Genomic DNA, 19,793 nt, shown 5'->3' with positions numbered 1-19,793 from the left:
CCCAGAGTAAGGTGTTAGTATCGTCTTTTCTCAGCATCTGAATCTAAGGTACAGAGAGGGTTACCAAAGCGTTCTGGAAACAAACTACAACAGAGCAAAACTGCTGGTAACCAGGTAGACACAAATGACTGAATTTCTCCTTTCCACCCCACACTAATTATTGTACGCTTCTTTTTTTATACGATTCCCGCGTCTTTGTTGTGCAGACAGGTGCGTGCGGGAGCAAGCTGCAATTGCCACTCTGGACATACGTGTCTCTAAGCAGCCTCTACTTTTCGGGAAAGGATAGATAAAAGACTTTGTGTCGGCCTGTTCAGAGGCAGAAAACTAATACAACAGCTGGTTCCAAATTCCTACCTACTGCAGAGATACCAGGGCCAGAAGTTCTAGCTCTGTGACACTACACATCGTTAAGCTGGAAACGAGCATCCCTGATTTTTCACATCACCAGATCCTGGCAACAGTGGTATCTGCATCCAGCTGTCCTGATTTTTCTAACAGTGGGGAAACAACTGACAGTGACTTAGTACTGTGGGAGGCAGACTGGGGGCACTGGGCTGTTTGCTAGAAGCGCACATCAGGCTGTGTCTGGATGTTCATGGGCACCTGAGATCCCAGCACACTTGACCTGGACAAGATGGGGTTGACGGCATTTTGGGAACAGTTGCTGCTCAGGTTGTTTCCCTGTGCACATTCCCTTCCCCGGCTTTCTGGTTCTTTCCCCAGCTGGTCTAGGCTCTGGGGGAGCAGCTCTTCCTGAGTGGGTTCTTCATCCTGTGAACCAGAAGAAAGCGACCGGCATTGTTAGCAAGCTACCAAGAAGTCAGCAACACTCCAGTGAGTGATGAGGTGTGCATGATACTTAAATTTATCTTCCCACATTCTTCCAGAAATTAGTACAACCTGCCTGTCCATTAAAGATCCAACATACTGTTTGCTGCAATACCCTGAGGAACGAACATTCAAGCATTAGACAGTCGTCCCTTTCACCCTCTGCAACAACATTAACAGAAATCCTGGGGCAAAGCGAATCTGCATGCTCACATGAGAAGTAGGGCCCTCCAAACTACTCTTTCAGATGGGAAGGGGTCACAAAACTACTCTGCAATAGAGAGGGGCTTCTTTCTGACTCAGCTAGGTCACTGTGTGCTGTTGCACTATTCCCATTACGGAAGCCATGAAGACACAATGCAATCACATGGCTCCTGCATGCCTTTCTGCCTTTGACTTTAAAGCTGAAGACCCAAAATATGCTGGTTGACTGAATATAGGCAGTCTTTGGCAAAAGTCGCAAGTCTGCAATGACGTGCTACGGGCGCACCACTAACAACCTTCCGCCTCGTGATAAATATGTTAAGATGCAAGATGTTAAGATCACAGTCCACAACACTATCATGAGCTGTTCTTGCTGGGACAGTATGATCTTTTTTGACATCTGAGGATAAGCAGATGCAAAGGAACTGAAGGCAAGCGAATGCATCCACTGCCACAGGACTGAGCTTGACCTCAAAGAAGCGGGAAGGTCTGTAAGGGTACTGAGGGGACATGAAAGCAATAAGCTTTTTGTCACTGTATGTGAACAGAAGACGCTTGATCATGGAAAATGCTGACCCTGCCCAACGCTTTTTGTCTTATGTCACTGGGGACTAGGAAAGCAAAGGTGATACCAGGTCCATTCACATAGCAGGGCTGGTCACCTACCCTGAAGCTGGTTCAAATGCATGGTAGAGGGCTACGAACCTTGCTAACATTATCCAGTGGCTTGCCCAACAGGTCCTTTCTCTTCAGCTTGTTTCTTTCCAGCACATCTAGCTTGTTCACCACTGCATCAATCTTGGAGCCAATGCTGTTTATGGACTGTTCCAGCTGCAGCACACGTTGCAGGAGGCTGAGGAAGACAGAGAGTGCATTTGCAAGCTGTTTCTTGTGATGAACAGCAGGATTTGCAGCAGAAATCTTATGGACAATGGGCCAGACCTCAAACAGGAATGAATGCTCCACATTAGAGAGAATGGATTCATACCCACTGAAGACAACTCCCTGCTACACTATGTTTTCATCTGTAATCAGTGATTCTGCCTAGGATGGATCCCCACCAGTTTGGATCACCATATAATCCCATTATTAAATATTGCACCTGCCTCTCCTTTGATATGGCCCTATGTGGATTGCTCAGTGCTTCTCAGTAGCATGCTCCTCCACAGCATGCTCCTCCTGTGGAAGAAATAGCCAAGTTTTATTCTCATAAGTGGAGGATGAAGGCCAGCTAGGCTATAAGCCAAGGATATTAATTCCCACAGGACCTCTGTAAGGGTATCAGCTTCCCCTGGCCCAGTTAACCGGGCTACCTTCTGACCTGAAACATGCCAGCACGTTGCCTGTGGCCAGCTGACAGCTGCAGAGGTTATTCAAGAAGCAGAAGGCAAAATTTCTTAACCCAGTCTTTTACAGGAACAAGCCAACTACGTTACCAGAACTGTCCCAGTTCTCTCCTCACCTGCTCGTTTACATGTGTGCAAGATAAAAAGGGACAAAGTCTTACTGAAACTGCTCTGCACCAGCATAAACTGTTACATCAGGGAGGGAAGCAGCAGGGAATCAGACCCCTCATTTACAGAGAGATTAAACTACTGCCAGCGCAAACATACACTTGGAACTCTTCTTTGGAGACCCAGCTGGCCTTATTGGCACGGGTATTCCTTGCTTCCACGTAGGTCAGATTCTCATCCAGGTTGTTGTCACCATAGGATTTCCCCAAATTTTCAATCTCTGTATTCAGAGCAGCCTAGAAGATAAAGAAAATCCTGCAAAGCTGGATACTAACTCTGTGTCAGCTTCACTGTGAATAACAGAGCTGTACAGGCAGTGATATACTCAGCAGCTATGCAGGCAGAGTTGGAGCTGTCTCTGAGATGCCTGCTTAGTTTATACCACAACCCCAAAGACTCCTGAGGCTACTTTGGAGTGATCTCTACCAAACAGAAGGTTTCTTTCCTTGCCTTCCCCCCTTTCTTTTTTTTACCCTTTTTGCCTCTAGGTCATGCTTCATCTGCCGTTGCTCCTCTTCATCAAGGATGTGGTTGCCATCCTTGTCAAACCTGGAGAAGGCTGCTGTGATCTCATGGTCTGCATGGCCCAGCCTGCAAAAGAATAAAAAGAAAACGCTCAAGGGACTGAATTATACTGTTAGGCTCTAACAGTGCTGGAGCAAGCCTTTTGAAATCAGTATACCATTTCCTCCTGCCAGTGGCAAACCTAAACGTCCCAAATGGGAAAGAGAGAGCAACACAAACCCATTTGGAACAGGACATTAAACATGTGAGGAAAGATGATAACTATTTATTTTTTTTTTTGAGTCTTACATTAGAGCTCTCCCAGCCTTGAAAACCAGAGAAATTAAATTACCTCTGTGACCAACAGAAAGGGATAAGTGGGCCCCCCTCAAGCTGTCTCACTTACTCCTTCAAGCTGTTCTTGAAGTCTTCAAAGTCCAGTTCTTTCGTTCCATTCTGCAGTGCCTTCTGCACATCGGAAATCCGCTCCTTCTTCAGCTTCAGCCTCATGAGCGTCCGGTTGTAGCTCTGTTACCAAAGGTGCAAACAGGCACGGAATCGTGCAGGCAGAACAGTGAAAACAGGGCAGGGCGGGCAAGGCAATACGGGTGAGCAGGTGCTAAGTGGTACAGGGAGATTTTAAGCTTTCCAGAAGCAAAAATACAACACTGCTGAATGAGCCCCACCTCTAAAGTAGGATCACGCTTTCAGAGTGACACCAACATGGTAGCCAGGGCCTCCATGACAAAGTTTGCCCTCTGCTTTTCTCCTCATGACTCTCTCTTTATCTGAGCTCCCAATCATCAGCTGCTTAAGATAATGTCTTAAATACCGTTCTTTGCAGAATGTTGGTCCCACAGCAGAGCTGTGAACTTCCAGAAACTTTTTCTGGAATTCACCATGGGAAATCCAAATGTAACCCACCAGATTTGCACCACTGTAACATGCTCAGCTTAGCAAAATAGGACCTACCATTTTACTGATCAAAGTACACTCTATCAAGACTAAAAGAGCTTTGTCCTAGAAAAAAAAAAAAGGCTCTCAGAAACACTACCAGCATGCTCAAGTAACAGGATTCCCTCAACACCTCCTTTCTCATCTTCCCATTGCCAAAGGATCTGGGAGCTTGATCTACCCAAGAAAGGAACAGTGACTCCTGTGTGCACCAAGAAGGTGAATCTGGAGTTGGCAACCACTGGTTTTCTCCAGTAAATTCCATGTAGGTCAGGGACTTCCAGAAAATGCTTCATGATTTAGCTAGAAAGTAGCACAGCTTTTACTATTCATTACCTGCTTCAAGATGTCTGAGAGCTGTAGCTCATCCTTCTGGCTTGAAAGCTCCTCCTTGACTTCTGAGTAGGTGTCATTGATGATGGCCAGAAACATGTTCTAGAAAAAGGAGAAGAAAAGAAATGAATAAGCATGAGGCATCTTGCCTGCTCCAGCAGCCGAAGCAGCAAGAGACAGGCATAGCTGTGCAGGGCCCAGTTAGACAAGGAGCTGTTTCCTCGCGGGGTATCCCTTGGGCACTCTCAAGGGGGTGAAGGGAAGGCCCGCTTCAGCCACACCGTGCTTTCTCGCTGCGGGCGTTAAAGCAGTGGCCAAAGGTACATTTGTTCCCAGCTCAAATACCATCTTCGGTAGCTCGTCCTGCAAGACCTTAGGTTACATTTGGATTCCGAGCGCTGGGTATTTAACCTGGTCATTATGAGCACCCCTCTGTAGCCATTGCCTAGGAAGCCAGAGACTGTCCCCCATGCTTTGTTCAGTGCCCGCCACAGAGCAGCTGAACCGACTCCCGTGGACTCAGCTACCACATCACGGGTATTCCCGGTATGTTTTAGCTTCAGCTTAAAGGATGTGAATATGGCCCTTAATCACCTTAATCATCAAATCCACAATTGCAATGATGTGCTCTTTGTCTGCTTCGGTCTATTTGCACTGCAAAGCTGCCAAAACAGAACCTTCCTTTCTCTCTAAGCATGTGCACTGCACCTAACTCAGGGATTACCGGGAGGGGTCTCAAACACTGCTGTCATTACAGGGACAAGGAGGGCTTTCTTGCTTACCAGGAGCACAAAGAAAACAAAGAACACGTAGGTGACGAAGTAAATAGGCCCAAGGACCCTGTTTGCATTGTCAATGGAATTGTAGTCAAAATCACCAAGAATGATCCGAAACTGGGTGAAGCTGCAGGAGAGGAAGAACACAAGGTCACACAAAGGCACATACATTTATCCTACCTCCTCAGAGAGTCCTGAGGTGAACCCTGAACCTCCCTGCAGCCCGGATGGTCACAGGCACAAGCCAGAGCAGGATCTAAGTCACTCAGTGTGACTGGTGAGTTAAATGTACCCATAGTATTTCAGGGGTAAATGGAGCTGCTCTGGTTAGCAAGAGCTGACTGGAAAGTAAAACATGGTTTCCGCACAAATTTTTGGGTGTCCAAAGTGTCTTTTGGTCTAAACAGGAGTTAAAAACAAAAACAACCTGTATTTTTCCTTATAAAGGCATTTGATCACGGAAGCCTTCTCTGGCAAGAGTTCATGAGACTGCGGAGGGGATGTTAGTACTGGACAGTGCCCTTCAACCTTTTGCAATTCAGAGCCCCTATAATGAAGCAAGTTTAAGTCTATTTATCAGGAGGTTGCTTATCTCAGTTACCTCTTGTAGAGCCCTTAAAGGAGCTGGATGCCAGAGGTCTGCGGAACACAGGCTGAAAACTGCTGCTGTAGTGGGTACCTCCCTTAATATCTCGCGTTGCCTGAGCAGGGCCATGGACTGAAGGGCTGCCTGGGACTGGGCATCTTAACTCACATCCCCACCACCCCCTTCTGTGGGTGCTCACCCACCCACTGGTTATTCCCCCATCTTAGGTATCTTCGCACATTAGCTGTGGGACTTCTCTGGAAATTGATCAGTGAAATGACCCTTGTAAAAAAAAATACCTTCCAATTAAAAAAATTAAAAGAAAGAAAAAAAAGCAGACAGAAAGACAGACACAGGCCGTGAAGCCATCTGCAGGGAAAAGGACCTTCAGAGCCCAGAGCCTGAAACTCCTCTCTGAGAAATGCAAAGCTCCATTTCAGATTCCTTGTATTTGGACTGTTTTGGGAGCTGGGAATGTTTTCCAGGTCTAAGGATGAGGAATATGGCATTGCTTCCTCTTCTTTGGTTTAAGTTGTCCCAATTCAGTGATGCTGAAATGTCTCCTTCCAGTATGAAAACATTTTTATCTCTTTGGCTTTGAAAATGTCTACTTAACTTTATTTAGACTGTAATATAGCCTATTTTAGAAAACTTCATGCTGAATTTGTATTAAGATTAGCACATTATATGACTACCAACTCTCAGAAATTAAGTAGCGCTTCATCTTGTCAAAATCAGATATATTTATAAATAATATAAATACAAAGTTTCTGACTTTTTCATTTCGCTGTTTAAAGCTATGGTCTTGATAAGATAAATGCATTACTTCTGATTTTCCCTGTGAAAACCCTGTAGCAGCAAATGGTATTCCTCCCAAATCTTTGTTTGAATTAAAGTGTGGTATCTGATGAAAAATAGACGTTTTCATGGAGCTGTTGTGCCGACACTGAAACGATGTGTTCGGCAAGTGTATTTGGAAGCCAGAGCACTTCAAAACGCTGAAGCTTTTATCTGGGCCTCTTCCTTATGAAAAAGAAAACAAAACCAAACACACTGAGCCTACTGCAGAACACTTGTTTTGAGCTATTTAGTTCTTACCACCAAAATGACAGAGAAGTTTAACCTAACATATAGATACATAGGTATTTATATGTACATAGGTACAGATATAGGTATATAGAAACACAAATTTGCTGAGCTCTCAGTGGCAGTCAGACAGCACCATTCTACCACCTTTATGGGCCCACAGCAGGTGAGAGGGGACAGAAGGTCCTGCACAAAGAGAAGCTAAATTATCAGCTGAGCTATGATGGTTTTCTGCAGAAAGGCATCCACCACTCTGCGTGTTGAGCACCCTTGGTGTGCCTAACAGCTCCACCTCAAGGGAAAGCTGCCTAGGCTTCAGAAAACAAACCTCTCACTGAACGCCTCCATGAAAAGCTGGGATTTCCATTGAATTGTAGGGCTGCACGGAGTCTCAAAGTCTGGGAGGATCAGCTACTCACACCCCTACCGATAAACACCAGACAACCAGAAATCTGTCAATGTGACAACCCTCAATTTTCTCACTGTGTTCTTCTGTCCGTGAAGATGTCACAGCCGGAGGACTGTGACGTATTAACCATTGTGGCTTTATTACAATGAGATACAACCGGTGTCTGACTGACGTTCAGATTTGCAATTGGGGAGAGGCTGGAAAGTAGTTAAAATTCGTTTGATGAAATGATGGAAACACGGTTCTGACTTATACACTTACATGCATTTAACAAAGGTACTGAAGTTTTCCACTTGTGTCCCAAAAAGAAGGTACCCCAGCTGGGCATAGGCAAAGAAGACAATGAAGAACATAATAGCAAAGCCCAGGATGTCCTTGGCGCAACGTGCCAGTGTGGAGGAGAGCTGGGTCATTGTTTTGTTAAAGCTAATATACTTGAATATCTGCAAGAAGAAAGAAGAGGGGCAAAGTTAGGTCAAACCATCAGCTAGGTCAGTCTCTCTCATATATGTGCATGCTTACAAAGACAAGAGGTTTACTATAGTCTCAAAGCACCGAGAAGACAGCCAGGCTAGAGGAACAGTGGCTTAGTGTTCAGGATATTTGTCCCAGGTGTGCCACCATCTTCCTGTGGGACCATAAACACATGGCTTTGTTCCCTGTGTCAAAGGAAAATATCAAGAGGGACTGCTATAAGGACAAATGTCTCAGGGCTAATGAGGAGCTCCGAGTACAACGTGGCTTTCCACCATGCCAAGACGTCTTGGTTGAAATGCAAAGTCCGGCCAACAGATGAGTCATTTCCAGTTGCTGGGTGGCCATCATGAAAGGAAAACATGGTTTGCCAGATCATCCTCCAAAATACTAAAATAGTACAGGATGGACAAAATTATATGGTACTCGGCATTTTCTAAAACCACTTTTACACCACAACGTCGGAGCTCGTCTCCCTGCCTGTTATCTCCAGACAACTGGCCTCAGAATGAAGGGTGAAAAGTTGTCTGGATTTACTGTGAAACAGAGCATAGGACTTTGAGGAAAAACCTTCTCTGTTATATAGATGTTGCCCTTGTTCACTCAAAGGGATAGAAAAGTCATCCCCAAAGCTATCCAGAGGACGAGGTCTAAGACTGGAGGCCTGGCACCTCCCAGACAATCCCTACAATACCTGTTCCTACAATACCTTGATCCAGGCAAAGAATAAGTTGACTGCATTCATATTGTTGTACTGTGTCTGCCAGAAGGCCAGGAACTCGAAGTCTGCATAGGTGTCGGGGTGTTTCAGCAACTCTCCCAGCAGTCTGTTCACCTCAATGGTGCGAAAGATGTGAAACCCAATAGCGACGATGGAGAGCTGTGAAGGGGAAGAGTCTGCAGTGACCGCTGTGCCCATGCTTTCTGCAGAGATTAGTGTGTCACAGAGTTCCTTGGTATCACACTTCACAACTGCCGTGTAGTGGTGGGGGATGGAAAGAAGGTCTTAATGCACTGAATGATGCCCCTCAGGCATCTCTAAGGAAATAATTTTCTCCTAACAGCTGATAGAAGAGCATGTGTCCATTTACTGTGCCGGTTCATTTTGCCACCGGAGCAAAACATGTGCCAGCTTGTCTTATCTAGATCAGTTTCCCCATCCCTTCACTTGTTTTGACTCTTATACCTCTCTGCCATTGCTCCCCCCAAAAAAGTGTGTAAGGATCCTCACCAGAATGACAACCACATCCAGGATGTTCCAGATACTGGTGAAGTACTGAAGCTTGTGGATACGGAGCTCCAAAATCTCCTCCACCGCATAGTAGAAGATGAAGACACAAAAGACAATTTCACAGGCAACAATGAAGAAGTCCCATGCACTGACATACCGTATAAGCTTGACTGTCCGGATTTGCCATGAGGGAATGGCACCACCAGTGGCTGGAAACTCAACCACTAACCTTGAAGGGGACAAGAAAACTTGATAATGAGGAACAGGGGGAGGGGGGCTTTTAGATAATTTTGAGAGGCATCAAACCTGAGCATGAACTATCCACCAAACCATGAGTGGAAGTGTTGTGCCTGTGTTTATGCAGCCTTCTCTCTGCTGCTTCACTGCCCACAATAGGAAAGGGTGAAAGGTGAAGTGTGACTGGTTATGTCAGGATGACCAAGTCTTACCAATCTATGCAACACCTACTGACATCACTCAGTCCTACCCACCTGGTGGACTGCATTAAAATCTTTGCATTTTAAGAAAGTGTGGCATGGAGGAAGAAGCAAGAGGCAGAAGTATATTCAGCGGGACTCTGCTTACCTCAGAACACAGAACAGATTGATATTTGCATTGTACACAGAGAAATCAATGAAGACAACTCGTGTCCCCCGATCCAGCCACAACTTCTCCTTCAAGACTTGCAGGGCTTCGGCACTTTCTTCCCTGGTCAACTTGAGGTCTATGTAGTATCCTCCCCCACTGTAACTGGTTAGTCTCCCCCAGTGAGATGAGCCACCCAGCTCCTCCTCAGAATGGTACCTCCACCTGCAACAGACAAGCCACAGGCAAAGGCATCACCATCACAGGCATGGATACGACCTTGTAGCCAGGAGAAGTTAGATTATGTCTTCAAGGGACAGAGGAGTTTTTAATTAAAGAGTTGGAACTTAATTCCTGTTGCAGATCTGAGCCTACATCAGTTCTTTATTATTGATAAATTTCTGATCTAGCGCTTCCCAGCAGTGACCCAACACAACTTACGTACTATGGAAGGAAAATTCTGCAGGTTCATTGGCTTTGCCACAGCCTTGTTTGGATGGAGGTTACTCCCAGCATCTGCTGTATTGCCTTTTACCGTGTTGCACACAACCCTCTGCTTAGAACACACTTGCACTCATATTTTCTTATTATCAATAGCTTCTCATTCACAGACCAAGACTCATGCAGCAAGCAAAGAGTTATTAAACTGCCACTACTTCACATTATTATAGAAAAAATAGGTTTTCAAGATGAGAGGGATGCACTCCCTTCTCTCTGGCTCCTGAAATCCAAAAGCAAAGCAGATAGCGTCATCCGTTTGACAGATCTGGTCCCAGATGTCTCTATTTATCCTCACCTTCTTAAAAAGGACAACAATCTCTACCTAATTCTCCACTGGATTTTTCATGGCTTTCCCAACAGGCCCCACTCTGCCGCTCATTCTGTTGTGCTTTTCCCCAAGGAGACACTTGGTCTTATTGATAGACAAAAAGAACTTGCTGCCGCTGACCACAAGGGGAATTCCAGCCTTATGTGAAAAGCTCAGTCCTGGCATCCTGTGGCTCAGCAGATCTTATTTTAACAAACAAACCAAAAAAACCCCCAAAACCACAAACCAACCAACCATAGATTTTCTAATCCTGAACAGCAGAAGATGTACTTACGCCGTTCCATTGATGAGTCCAAAGGAGACCCTTTCCTCCTTGTCTTCTGAATATACATCATAGCAGCCTGAGATTTCCTCCTTGAAGTCATCATGGACCACACAGGAATTGTTCTTCACCTTCAGTTGCCGCATGCGTGGCACACCCAGCAGCAGGTTCTCGTAATAGATGTACGACTGGGTGCCGTGTGCTGCTAGGGACTCATTGTTGTACCACTTTGTCCAGTAAAGGTTAGCCAGAAGGGGCCCTTGTGCATACTGCAAGAGAGGGAGAGGGGAACAACTTCTTCGCAGCCCACATATCAGCGGAACTTTCTTGGCCTGGACTTGAGATAGCAAGACCTGACCCACCCCCCTCTACTCCCCAAGAGGAAAGTAGTAGAAGGTTGTGTTGGATGTATGCTAAGGAGGGGAAGGACCAGGTCTGGTGGAGCTACAGGGTGGAGGAGGGATGCTGGGCACTTCAGTGAGCACAAATCTCAAGAAATTGTCCTGGCATGAGGTGTCAGTTATGAGAAGGGGGTGTGCCAGTGCCCTGGAAACAGCGGGGAAAAAACAATAGTGCCATAGTTCATTTAACTTTTTTCATACAGCAGGAAAAGACAAAGCTAACTGACAAACAATTTCTGGCTGACTGTCAGAGATAAGTGGTTGCAATTATTCAACAACATTCACCGTAGCTCATATTATTCCTTCAGCAGGTCTTTGACAGAAATGTGTTAGACCCTAGACATCTTTTCCCTTCTTTATTCTCTTTGATAAAAGTCAGTGCAAATTTTAATCCAGCGTCTTCATAAAGAATCTGTAGATCAGACCAGCCCAGGCGTGAATTACAGGTGGGTTAAGTATGCTGGTCCCACAGCTGCCCATGAAAAGGGACGTAGGTTTATTACTAAGACACCAGCATGAAGACTGCAGGGTTCAAAGCCATTTCTACCACAAGGAAACCTGGAGTAAGTCACTTGGCCTCTCCAGGCCGGTACTCCCTACCTGTGCAAGGAGCATCATACTGCAGTAACTTCTTTGTGTTATGTCCTGCCTGCCTAGCTGGTGAGTTTCTGGGGACTGGACTGGTCTGGGCGCACACAACGCTTAGCCTAGCCGGTACTCTGGCCACAGTGCTCAGAGGGATAAATTACATTTCAGATCAGTGGAGATTTTGCGTGCAAATGATATTGTAACTCTTGCTAGTAGCTGGCATAAGCTTGTGGAGGCAAAATGTCTTGCTGAAAGCACTAGGCAGCAGATGCAGAGGGGACTGAATATCCCAGTCTAGCTGAGATTTCCAGGGCTTCCCATGCCGGGCCAGGCTTGTACTCACCACCCAGAAGTCAGCCATGCTGCTGATGGACTGGAAGGAGACACGGCCATCTGTAGAGGTCTGCAGGAAGAGCTCAGACATCACTTTGGTGTAGTAATAGGCATTAGAACTTGTCATTCCATATGTCACTAAGAGAAGAGACAAGAGCGTCCTCCCTTTTACTTGAATATTGGAGCCTGACATTAATGTATGTATATGTTCACTTTCTGTGTAGCTTCTACTATCACAGGTAAGCTGAGCAAGGCACAAGAGAAGAAACCTTGGGAACTTTAATCATATTACTTTCTGCTTTCTTAGGAATTTACAAATCTATCTGTTCCGTGTTCCAGAATTTAAACTATCAGACTGACAGACTATTAAAGTTTATAAGACAGAGAAGACATTTGGATGATGCAGCATCGTGGGTAACTATTTTTTTCCTCAGACAAGATTTCTGAGAGAAATATTCTTTCTCAGAACAAAGTCCATTATCTGCACTTTGAAGTTCTGATCTGAATCCATAAAGGTATCGAGACCACTCCATTTTCCCAAGTGGAAAGCTCCAATTAAGTTCTCATCTACCAAGAAACCTCCAACAGGAGCAGGATCTAACTTCCCTGGACTTCTTGGTTCAACTCCCCAGTGCTCCCCCCTGCAGAAAAGCATCCGTCATGGTGGTCACTAAGAACATGTCCTACTCTTGAAAGGGCACCATGAAAATAAAGCAGCTGACATTCAAGACCCCCACCCCCACCCCTTCTGGATGAGTCAGTGTGTGACCACACGTACGTCTGTGTCCGTATATCTTTTCTTTAGGAAGAGTGGCAGAAGCACTGTCTCCCTGGGCCAGTGCGATAATAACTCAGGTTGGTATTGTCTGTCTATCTCTCCTGCTATAGGGTCCATGAAATATAATCCTCTTTACTGTCCCATGCCACAGGTGCTCATCTGTGATAATGAATTAACCTTCCCAAAAAACAAACAGCCATTGTTCTACCCACACAAAGCCCATTCGCATTCAGCACAGGGACGCATTGAATCCACCCGAGAACAACAGCGTGAGCTACCACCTGCCTTATCACCTCAGCCACCCCTCTAGTCCCAGAGAGGAAAAAATCTCTCTAAACCCTGTGTCTTTGATCCCAGGAAATTTCTAGAACTGCTCTCTGGGGTTTAAACATTCACTGTGAATCTAAGAAAAGTCCCTGGGCAGATTCTCCCAGGTCTGTGGAGTCAATGGCTAGAACCGATCAGAAAATACTGCTTAAACTGAACCAACAGTTATTTTACAGCAGCTGTTCAGCAGGTTAATGACACGTCTGCTTGCTGCAGTGAGGGCATGTGCAATACATTTAACACCTACGGCAGACTGAGGAAGTCTGATAATAAAACCTCGCATTATTCCCCTTGAGCTGCACACAGAAAAGACACCTATGAGATGTGACAGCTACTTACGTAGACAGATGTCCACCAGGAACACAATATAGACCAGCAGCTCTCGCAGTGTGGTCTTCACGTAAAGCTCTCTGTTTTCAGCTGTGTTCTCAGTCAATGTAGTGCCCCACAAACCTGCCGAGTGTAAAGAAGAAATTGGAGAGCTTTGATGGCCACTCTCAAAGGCCATGTGAGAAGCTAAGGTCCTGTCCCCAAAGAACACTCTTGCGAGTTGGATTTTTGTCACTTTTCAAAGGAAAAACCACTTTTCTTTTCAAAACTTGACCACGAGCTGTAAAAATGTGTTAAATATCCCCCAAGAAGAATCATTCCAGCATGAACCACAGATTTGGGGCTGACTGAAACTGAAATATATCAGTTTTCTTATTTTGCTAAGTGACTCCCCAATTTTCTGCTTGAATTCAATATGGACTGATTTTTTCCTGCCTGTTTTTCAGCTTACTCTTCACAGAAATTCAGTCTTTGTCACAAGCACTCTTGAAAACACAAAATTTCATCTCAGTCATCCGTGTGCCAACAGCTGACCTTCTGATAGGACTTCGATAGCAGAACTGCATCTGATGTTAGCTTTACAACTTAGTCCTTTTAGTGTACATTGAACCATCAGGCCCCAAATATTTGTCCCTTGCTTACCTAAAAACTCTTGCAGTTTTCTTGTACGTCATAAGACTCAATCAAATAACCCAACTCAATATTTTCAACATAAAATTTAGAGCCAGATTATCTTTGGGATGTCTTTCAATGGAACTCGGCTGTGTTCAATACAGTTATGCCAATTGCATCAGCTAGTGATCTGATTTCTTCACACAGTGAAAGCAACTCATTAAATGTCAGCAGGGCTGATCAAAAAAAAACAAAACAAAGAGATAAACACGTCCTTTAAAAAGAGCCTTGATATTTTGGGTTTGATGAACTGCCTGATACCATTAGTGTATTTGTTTGTTCTTGCTGTAATGGCTTTCTGTTGTGATTTCTTAAACGCTCTTGAAGTTGAAAGGCATAAGAACTTCCACTTGAAAGCCTAGTGATGGAAGCCACGTCAATAATACCCATAGTTTTGGTGCTTTCTGCAGCTCCTGGAGACCTCAGCCCTGATGCCTGGCCCCAGTAGTACGCAACATTCGTCTTCCTGCAAGCCAGGATGAAAGCTGATCAAAGGCCACACATTTGAAGTCATCTCTGGCAGAGGACGAAGGGCTTTTTTCTCTGGAGCAAGCAAAAGTGGTATAGGGGTCTGTGTGCATTTAGGCCTGTCCTTTCGGTAGCTCTTTCGCATCTCAACAGATTAGAGAGCTTTTTTCACCTTCAGCTACTATAGCACCTCTTGCAGCATCTACCCTCACTCCTGGACAGACAGACCAGGAGCCTGTTCTGGACATGCCAGACCAGCAACAGAAACGAGAGCCTGGAGATGATCTGGACCAACTCATGTGCAGGAGAGAGTAGCACATGGTTTACAGGAATCTCCACAATGGAGAAAAACGGGGCAACAACCTCCCATCTGCTCAGGTCACCTTTAAATGACCCCTTTCATCTCTAGATACGACTACACCACAATCTTTTAACAGGTTTATTTAGTTTTCCACGAGGCAGGGTACCCATACTATCCACATGTTGGGAACAGAGGCACAGATTTTCTTTGCTTTGGGATTAGAAGCATACTTGGGAACATCTAAATTCAGGGACACTCAAATATCCTTGAAAACTTGGTTCAGAGACTTGCCCTAAATTACACCTGGAGGACCTTGAGGCTGGCCCAGTACCCTTTCAGACTTCACCCAGTAATTGTAACACTATATCAGCTGAGATTTGGTTTCAGCTGTTTCTTTAAGAAACATTGCATGGAATTACGCCGCCTCATAGATGAAGCATGTCCCCATCTGTGTCTCCTGTGGCACCACAGGATACCCTTGCGGATACAGCTGGTTTGGGCATGACTTTTGGAGCAGAAGGATACTCAAGACTAGAAGGCATCCAGGCTTCCTTGTGGCATCTTGCATGACCATCCCGCACTCACAAGGCAGAGCAAAGAAAAAACCTCAGAATCTAGAAAACATGCAATCGATGCAATTTGTTTATAATTCTTGCCTTCTTGATAGTAATAAGTTACTGGTGAGAATTAACGGCAACATCTACATTATTTTCCGAGGCTGCTTTTAAACCAGCCTTGTGACCCAGGTGAGTGAGCAGCTCACAGCCTCGGGTACAGCCTTCCAAAGGCAGTGGGAAGCTGGGTGCCCCGACCAGCCTCCGTGCCACCCAGACACCCAGCGAAGCCTGCCTGTAGCCTCGCCATGAACAGCTGATGTGGCAGGAGGCAGGCAGGAACCAGAGGACTCAGAGTTGCTTGGACACAGTTTGGGTAGGAACAGTCCTGAGCAGTGGCACTAGGAGCAGCAGCTACTCACTGGTAGTCCAGCTCAGTAGCTGGTGAGGACAAGACCTCAACAAGCCAGCTACGACCAGTACCCCCATAGAGCTATGGACATGTAATGCCAAGGAATATTTTTATAAGGAAAACATCCCACAAACTGTCCTTGGCTAAGCAACTTATCTGTATTACCTCTAATTTCCACGTGAGACACTGATGTGATTAAATGGAAGGGGAAGGCAGGGGGAACCAGCAATATCTGGAGAGGCAATGAAAAATAATGAGCAACTAGTAACGATGCAAAGGAAGGATGCAAATTCTTCACGGAAGAAGTCCCCACCTCTGTGAGGCTGGCAAAGGCCTTTGTCCTGGCTGCACTGGCCTTTGGATCTCATCTTCCCAGTTCTGGTATGTCCTACAACTCTATTTACCACCCTTGCTGGCAGGACACACTACGGCAACAGTCACAGAGAAGGGAACGCTGTACTGTCCTGACGGGTGTTTTCATTTGCATGCTCCGATTTCAATCCTGGCATCTGACAAATGGAATTTTGATGTTAAAGTATGGATTTGTTTTTCCTTTTTAAGTCTCAAACAATGCCTAGAAGAAAGTATATCAGAATAAAACAGGTAAATGATACACTGCTTCTGAGCAATCTGTTATTGCCCACCAAGCCCACCCAGCACTGCTCTTTGGCCAGGAAAAACCTCTAAAGCCTCAGCTCTGGCTTTCTTGTAAATTAATAGTGTTAGACTGTAACTGCAGCGGCAAGTAGGAAAGATTTGATCACGGGGGGCTGTGTGATTCCCACCAGGCTATACTGTTATTCACTCACATGTACTGTTAGAGGGTACAGCTCTGAGAAAGGTTCTTGCAAGACCGGGAAGCAGAGCTCCTGGTGTTGCTGTTCTTCTAAGTCAGGAAGAAAGATACATTGGCAAGAAAATAATAGTTTCCCTGAGAAATAGTTTATTGCTTTTTCTTCCCTGTTTTTTACAGCATTAGGACTTTATGCCTTCTATAAGAAACTGTTCAACATATGCCCTTGCCCAGGGCCGTATCCTTTCAGGAGACCTTTCAGATTGCCTCTGAATAAGCCTGCGTAATATTTCATTCCCCTTTGTCTTTTAAACTGGAAACTAGCACCTCTTCCTTTCAGCTTCAAGCAAAGCCTTGTTTGATACATTCCTGTTATCATCTGCATTTCAGTCCTGACAGTGCCAGATTTTCTCTGGTGGATATTTATGTCAGTTCTTAATTTACTGTAACACAGGGGCCAGTACCGCTCCATCTAGGAAACGCACACAAGGACAGAATAGTCTCATCAGCAGAGGGCTGGCTCCTGCAGATTCAAGACACCTAATCTCTGTCCTAACCTCTGCCAACAGATTCATTGCATGACCATGAGCACACCACTATGTCTGCCTGTACCTCCTGCCGTGTAGCAAAGGTAACAGGACAGACCCTGGAGCTACAGCAAGGCACACGGAATGAGGATGCTCCCTCCAGGTCAGCCAAAGATGATCTCAGGGGTAATGCTGCTCTGTGTGCAGCAGGTTCCTGGGCTACCCAGGTACCACGGCGTTTCTACCTTCTGCATCCCCACACTCACCCGCACCCCAAACTGTTGTTGTTCCCAAGGGCTAGTAAATGCTTTCTAGTGAGATATCAGAGCTTTACCTCGGATGCCTCTGAAGATGTAGAAACAGCACTTGAGGAAACAACTTCTCTTCCCATCCACAGCTTTGCTCTGTTTTTCCTGGTAGGGTAGCGGATCCCCCACCTCTTCAAAGTTCTCATAGGGATTCTCCAGGATGGTCTTGGGGTTGTAGATGGCTTGAATCTTCAAGGAGGTAGAGGGAGAGCCGTTGTAAACAGGATTATCCCAAGCTTTCTTCCCCACTGCCTCCAGTTCATGCTCCTCTGAGGCTCGAAAGTGGCTCTCGGCTCTGTTGTTTAGGTGAGACAAGCTCATGGCTAGTCACTGCCAGCAGAAGTACTTTTAACTGGAATTGTGAAGACTGCCTGCCCAGGCTGGAGTTATAAGCTAGCAGAGAGAGAATCAGTCAACAGCAAACAGCCTGTCTGCCTCAGCAACCCAGGAGAAGGCACACCACCAGCTTCCCACGTGTGCGGAGAGCACACATCCTCTCTCTTTTATACCAGCTCGGCTGGTGACACCTATCAGAGGGGTGGCACCACCCGTTGTTAGGAACCACCATCAGCCCTATTATCCCGGCAGCCCTGGGAACACCGGCACATCCACCCAGGAGACCTCCTCTGCTTCCCAATGGAGATAACAGACCCCGAATGCTGTCGTGGGGAGAGGAGGCTGCTAGGAGACTGCCCCTGAGCTGAGGGCGGGCAGGAGGCGGCGGCGGCTGGGGTTTCACTGGACCCCTCACGCTGCCTGCAGCCCCCATCAGCTGCAGGTGAAGCTCCGGCGGGGCGCAGCGAGGGGCTGGGAGCCGTGGTGGGACCCATGCGAGCGGTGGGTGCCCGGCTGCGTGGGGCCGGACGGGGAGTCTTTGCTCCGGGGGTCGCGCAAGTCTTGAACGTTCAGCGAAGCGCCGAAGAGCAGAAAGGCTCCCTGCGAGCGGCGGGGGCGGGGGAGCAGCCCCTCGCCCCCGGCAGCTGGCGGCACTCGGGCTCGGAGGCGTTGCGCATCGCCTGCCAAGCATTGCGGATGCTTCAGGGGGAAGCTGGATTTTGGCCTAAAACGTGATCCCGGTCAGCGTCGCCACAGCATCCTCTTTGCTGTATCATTGTTAAAAGCAGGAGTGAAACATGGGAGTAAACTTCTAGTGCTGGGTTTGGAAACCGGGGGCTGGGCTCTTCTGCTTTTGCAGAATTTCCATAAGCCCTGCAGTGCCTGCTGGCCCTGAGGCAAACCTGAGAAAAAGCAGGATTACAGCAGGCAAAAGTGGAAATAATGATAGCTAGGGGTTGCCAGCATTGCCCCCCTCCCCAGCCAACAGCAAGTAGTCGCCGGGTGCCGGAGGCCTGTGCCGGTACCCCTGGAGGGGAGGATCAGATGGTGGCTTAGCCCTGGGATGACAGGCTTCTGTCTTGGTGGTGATGAATGAAAGTCCAGCCTGAGCCTAGTTCTTCCAGAGGTCTGAGCACATCATTTGGAAGAGGCGCTTCCCCACGGGTGCTGACGGTAACAATTTTTCTGACATTACCCAGGGATGCAACATGACTCTTGTACCTGCAGGACAAGGGTGTTTTCTCTGGACTGTAATGTTCATACAGGCAGTGTTGCCAGGCCAGCTGGGATGTGCAGAGATGTCCCCTAGATGTCACCTACCTGATGGTGGCACTGAGTAGCTGCTTGAACAACACTGAGGCAAGACCTAGTTCATCGCAGGGCAGCAGCTCGTAAATTGGTTGGTAGGTTGGAGGTTTGGGCTGGATCCTTGGAGTGAATTTGGTGTTATTAGTGCCTACTGTTTTCTATTACTCCCTAGGAAAATGGGAGTGGTGCAGTGTAGGCAATGGGGTGGATGGATGGAAAGCATTTGCAGAGCTTTCCAGCAGCTGGGATGGGGAGGAACGAGACCCTAGGTAGGGCCTCACGCCAGGGCTGGCCATCCAGTCCCACCCCGGGACTGTACGGCAGATATCCCTGCCCGTGCGCAAGCAGCACAGCCGATGGCACAGAGCTGCTGCTTCAGGGGAACCCTGCTGCTGTGCAGGTTTTTCCACAGGGCATCTCTCGCTGCCCATGGCACAGCATCACTTCACATCACGTTGTCCGCTGCAGACCTGCTTCCTTGCCAGCTAGGGCACAGAGCAGGTGGTGAGAGGGGGGCCTCGAGCTTCTGTGTTGAAAGATTGAGTCACCCACCTAGCCCAGAGGACATGTCATGTCCCTGTCACCTGATTTTGAACAGCCTAACACAAGGCAGAACAAAAAGCACCCTATAATTAAAGAAATGCACGTAGTGCTTTGCAGACAGGCTGGGGTGACTCATTCATTTATGCAGGTCTGTAAAGGTCCTTTTCCGCCAGCAAACTTGAACTGTAATGTTAGCACATGCTTCAGGTTTGGAGGGGAAGCTAGGTGGGGCTTGC

General features: G+C 46.8%; 1 protein-coding gene across 1 annotated transcript; it reads right to left on the bottom strand.

The window, feature by feature from the left end:
- Positions 1 to 507: 507 nt before the first annotated feature.
- Positions 508 to 17,691, bottom strand: PKD2L1 (polycystin 2 like 1, transient receptor potential cation channel). Its single transcript, XM_009500181.2, has 15 exons — positions 17,397 to 17,691; positions 13,345 to 13,458; positions 11,911 to 12,038; positions 10,591 to 10,847; positions 9,488 to 9,712; positions 8,903 to 9,131; positions 8,381 to 8,551; positions 7,459 to 7,640; positions 5,123 to 5,243; positions 4,344 to 4,442; positions 3,460 to 3,581; positions 3,023 to 3,140; positions 2,649 to 2,785; positions 1,741 to 1,888; positions 508 to 774 (listed from the first exon to the last, which is right to left on the bottom strand). The coding sequence occupies exons 1-15, from the start codon at positions 17,689 to 17,691 to the stop codon at positions 565 to 567; spliced, it is 2,556 nt and encodes an 851-aa protein (XP_009498476.2). The 3' UTR covers positions 508 to 564.
- Positions 17,692 to 19,793: the final 2,102 nt, after the last annotated feature.

This window comes from Phalacrocorax carbo, chromosome 12 (assembly GCF_963921805.1).
Source record: "Phalacrocorax carbo chromosome 12, bPhaCar2.1, whole genome shotgun sequence".
Classification (NCBI taxonomy): Eukaryota; Metazoa; Chordata; class Aves; order Suliformes; family Phalacrocoracidae; genus Phalacrocorax; species Phalacrocorax carbo.
Note: the sequence above shows the minus strand (reverse complement) of the source record. Positions and strands in the feature narration are given on the sequence as shown.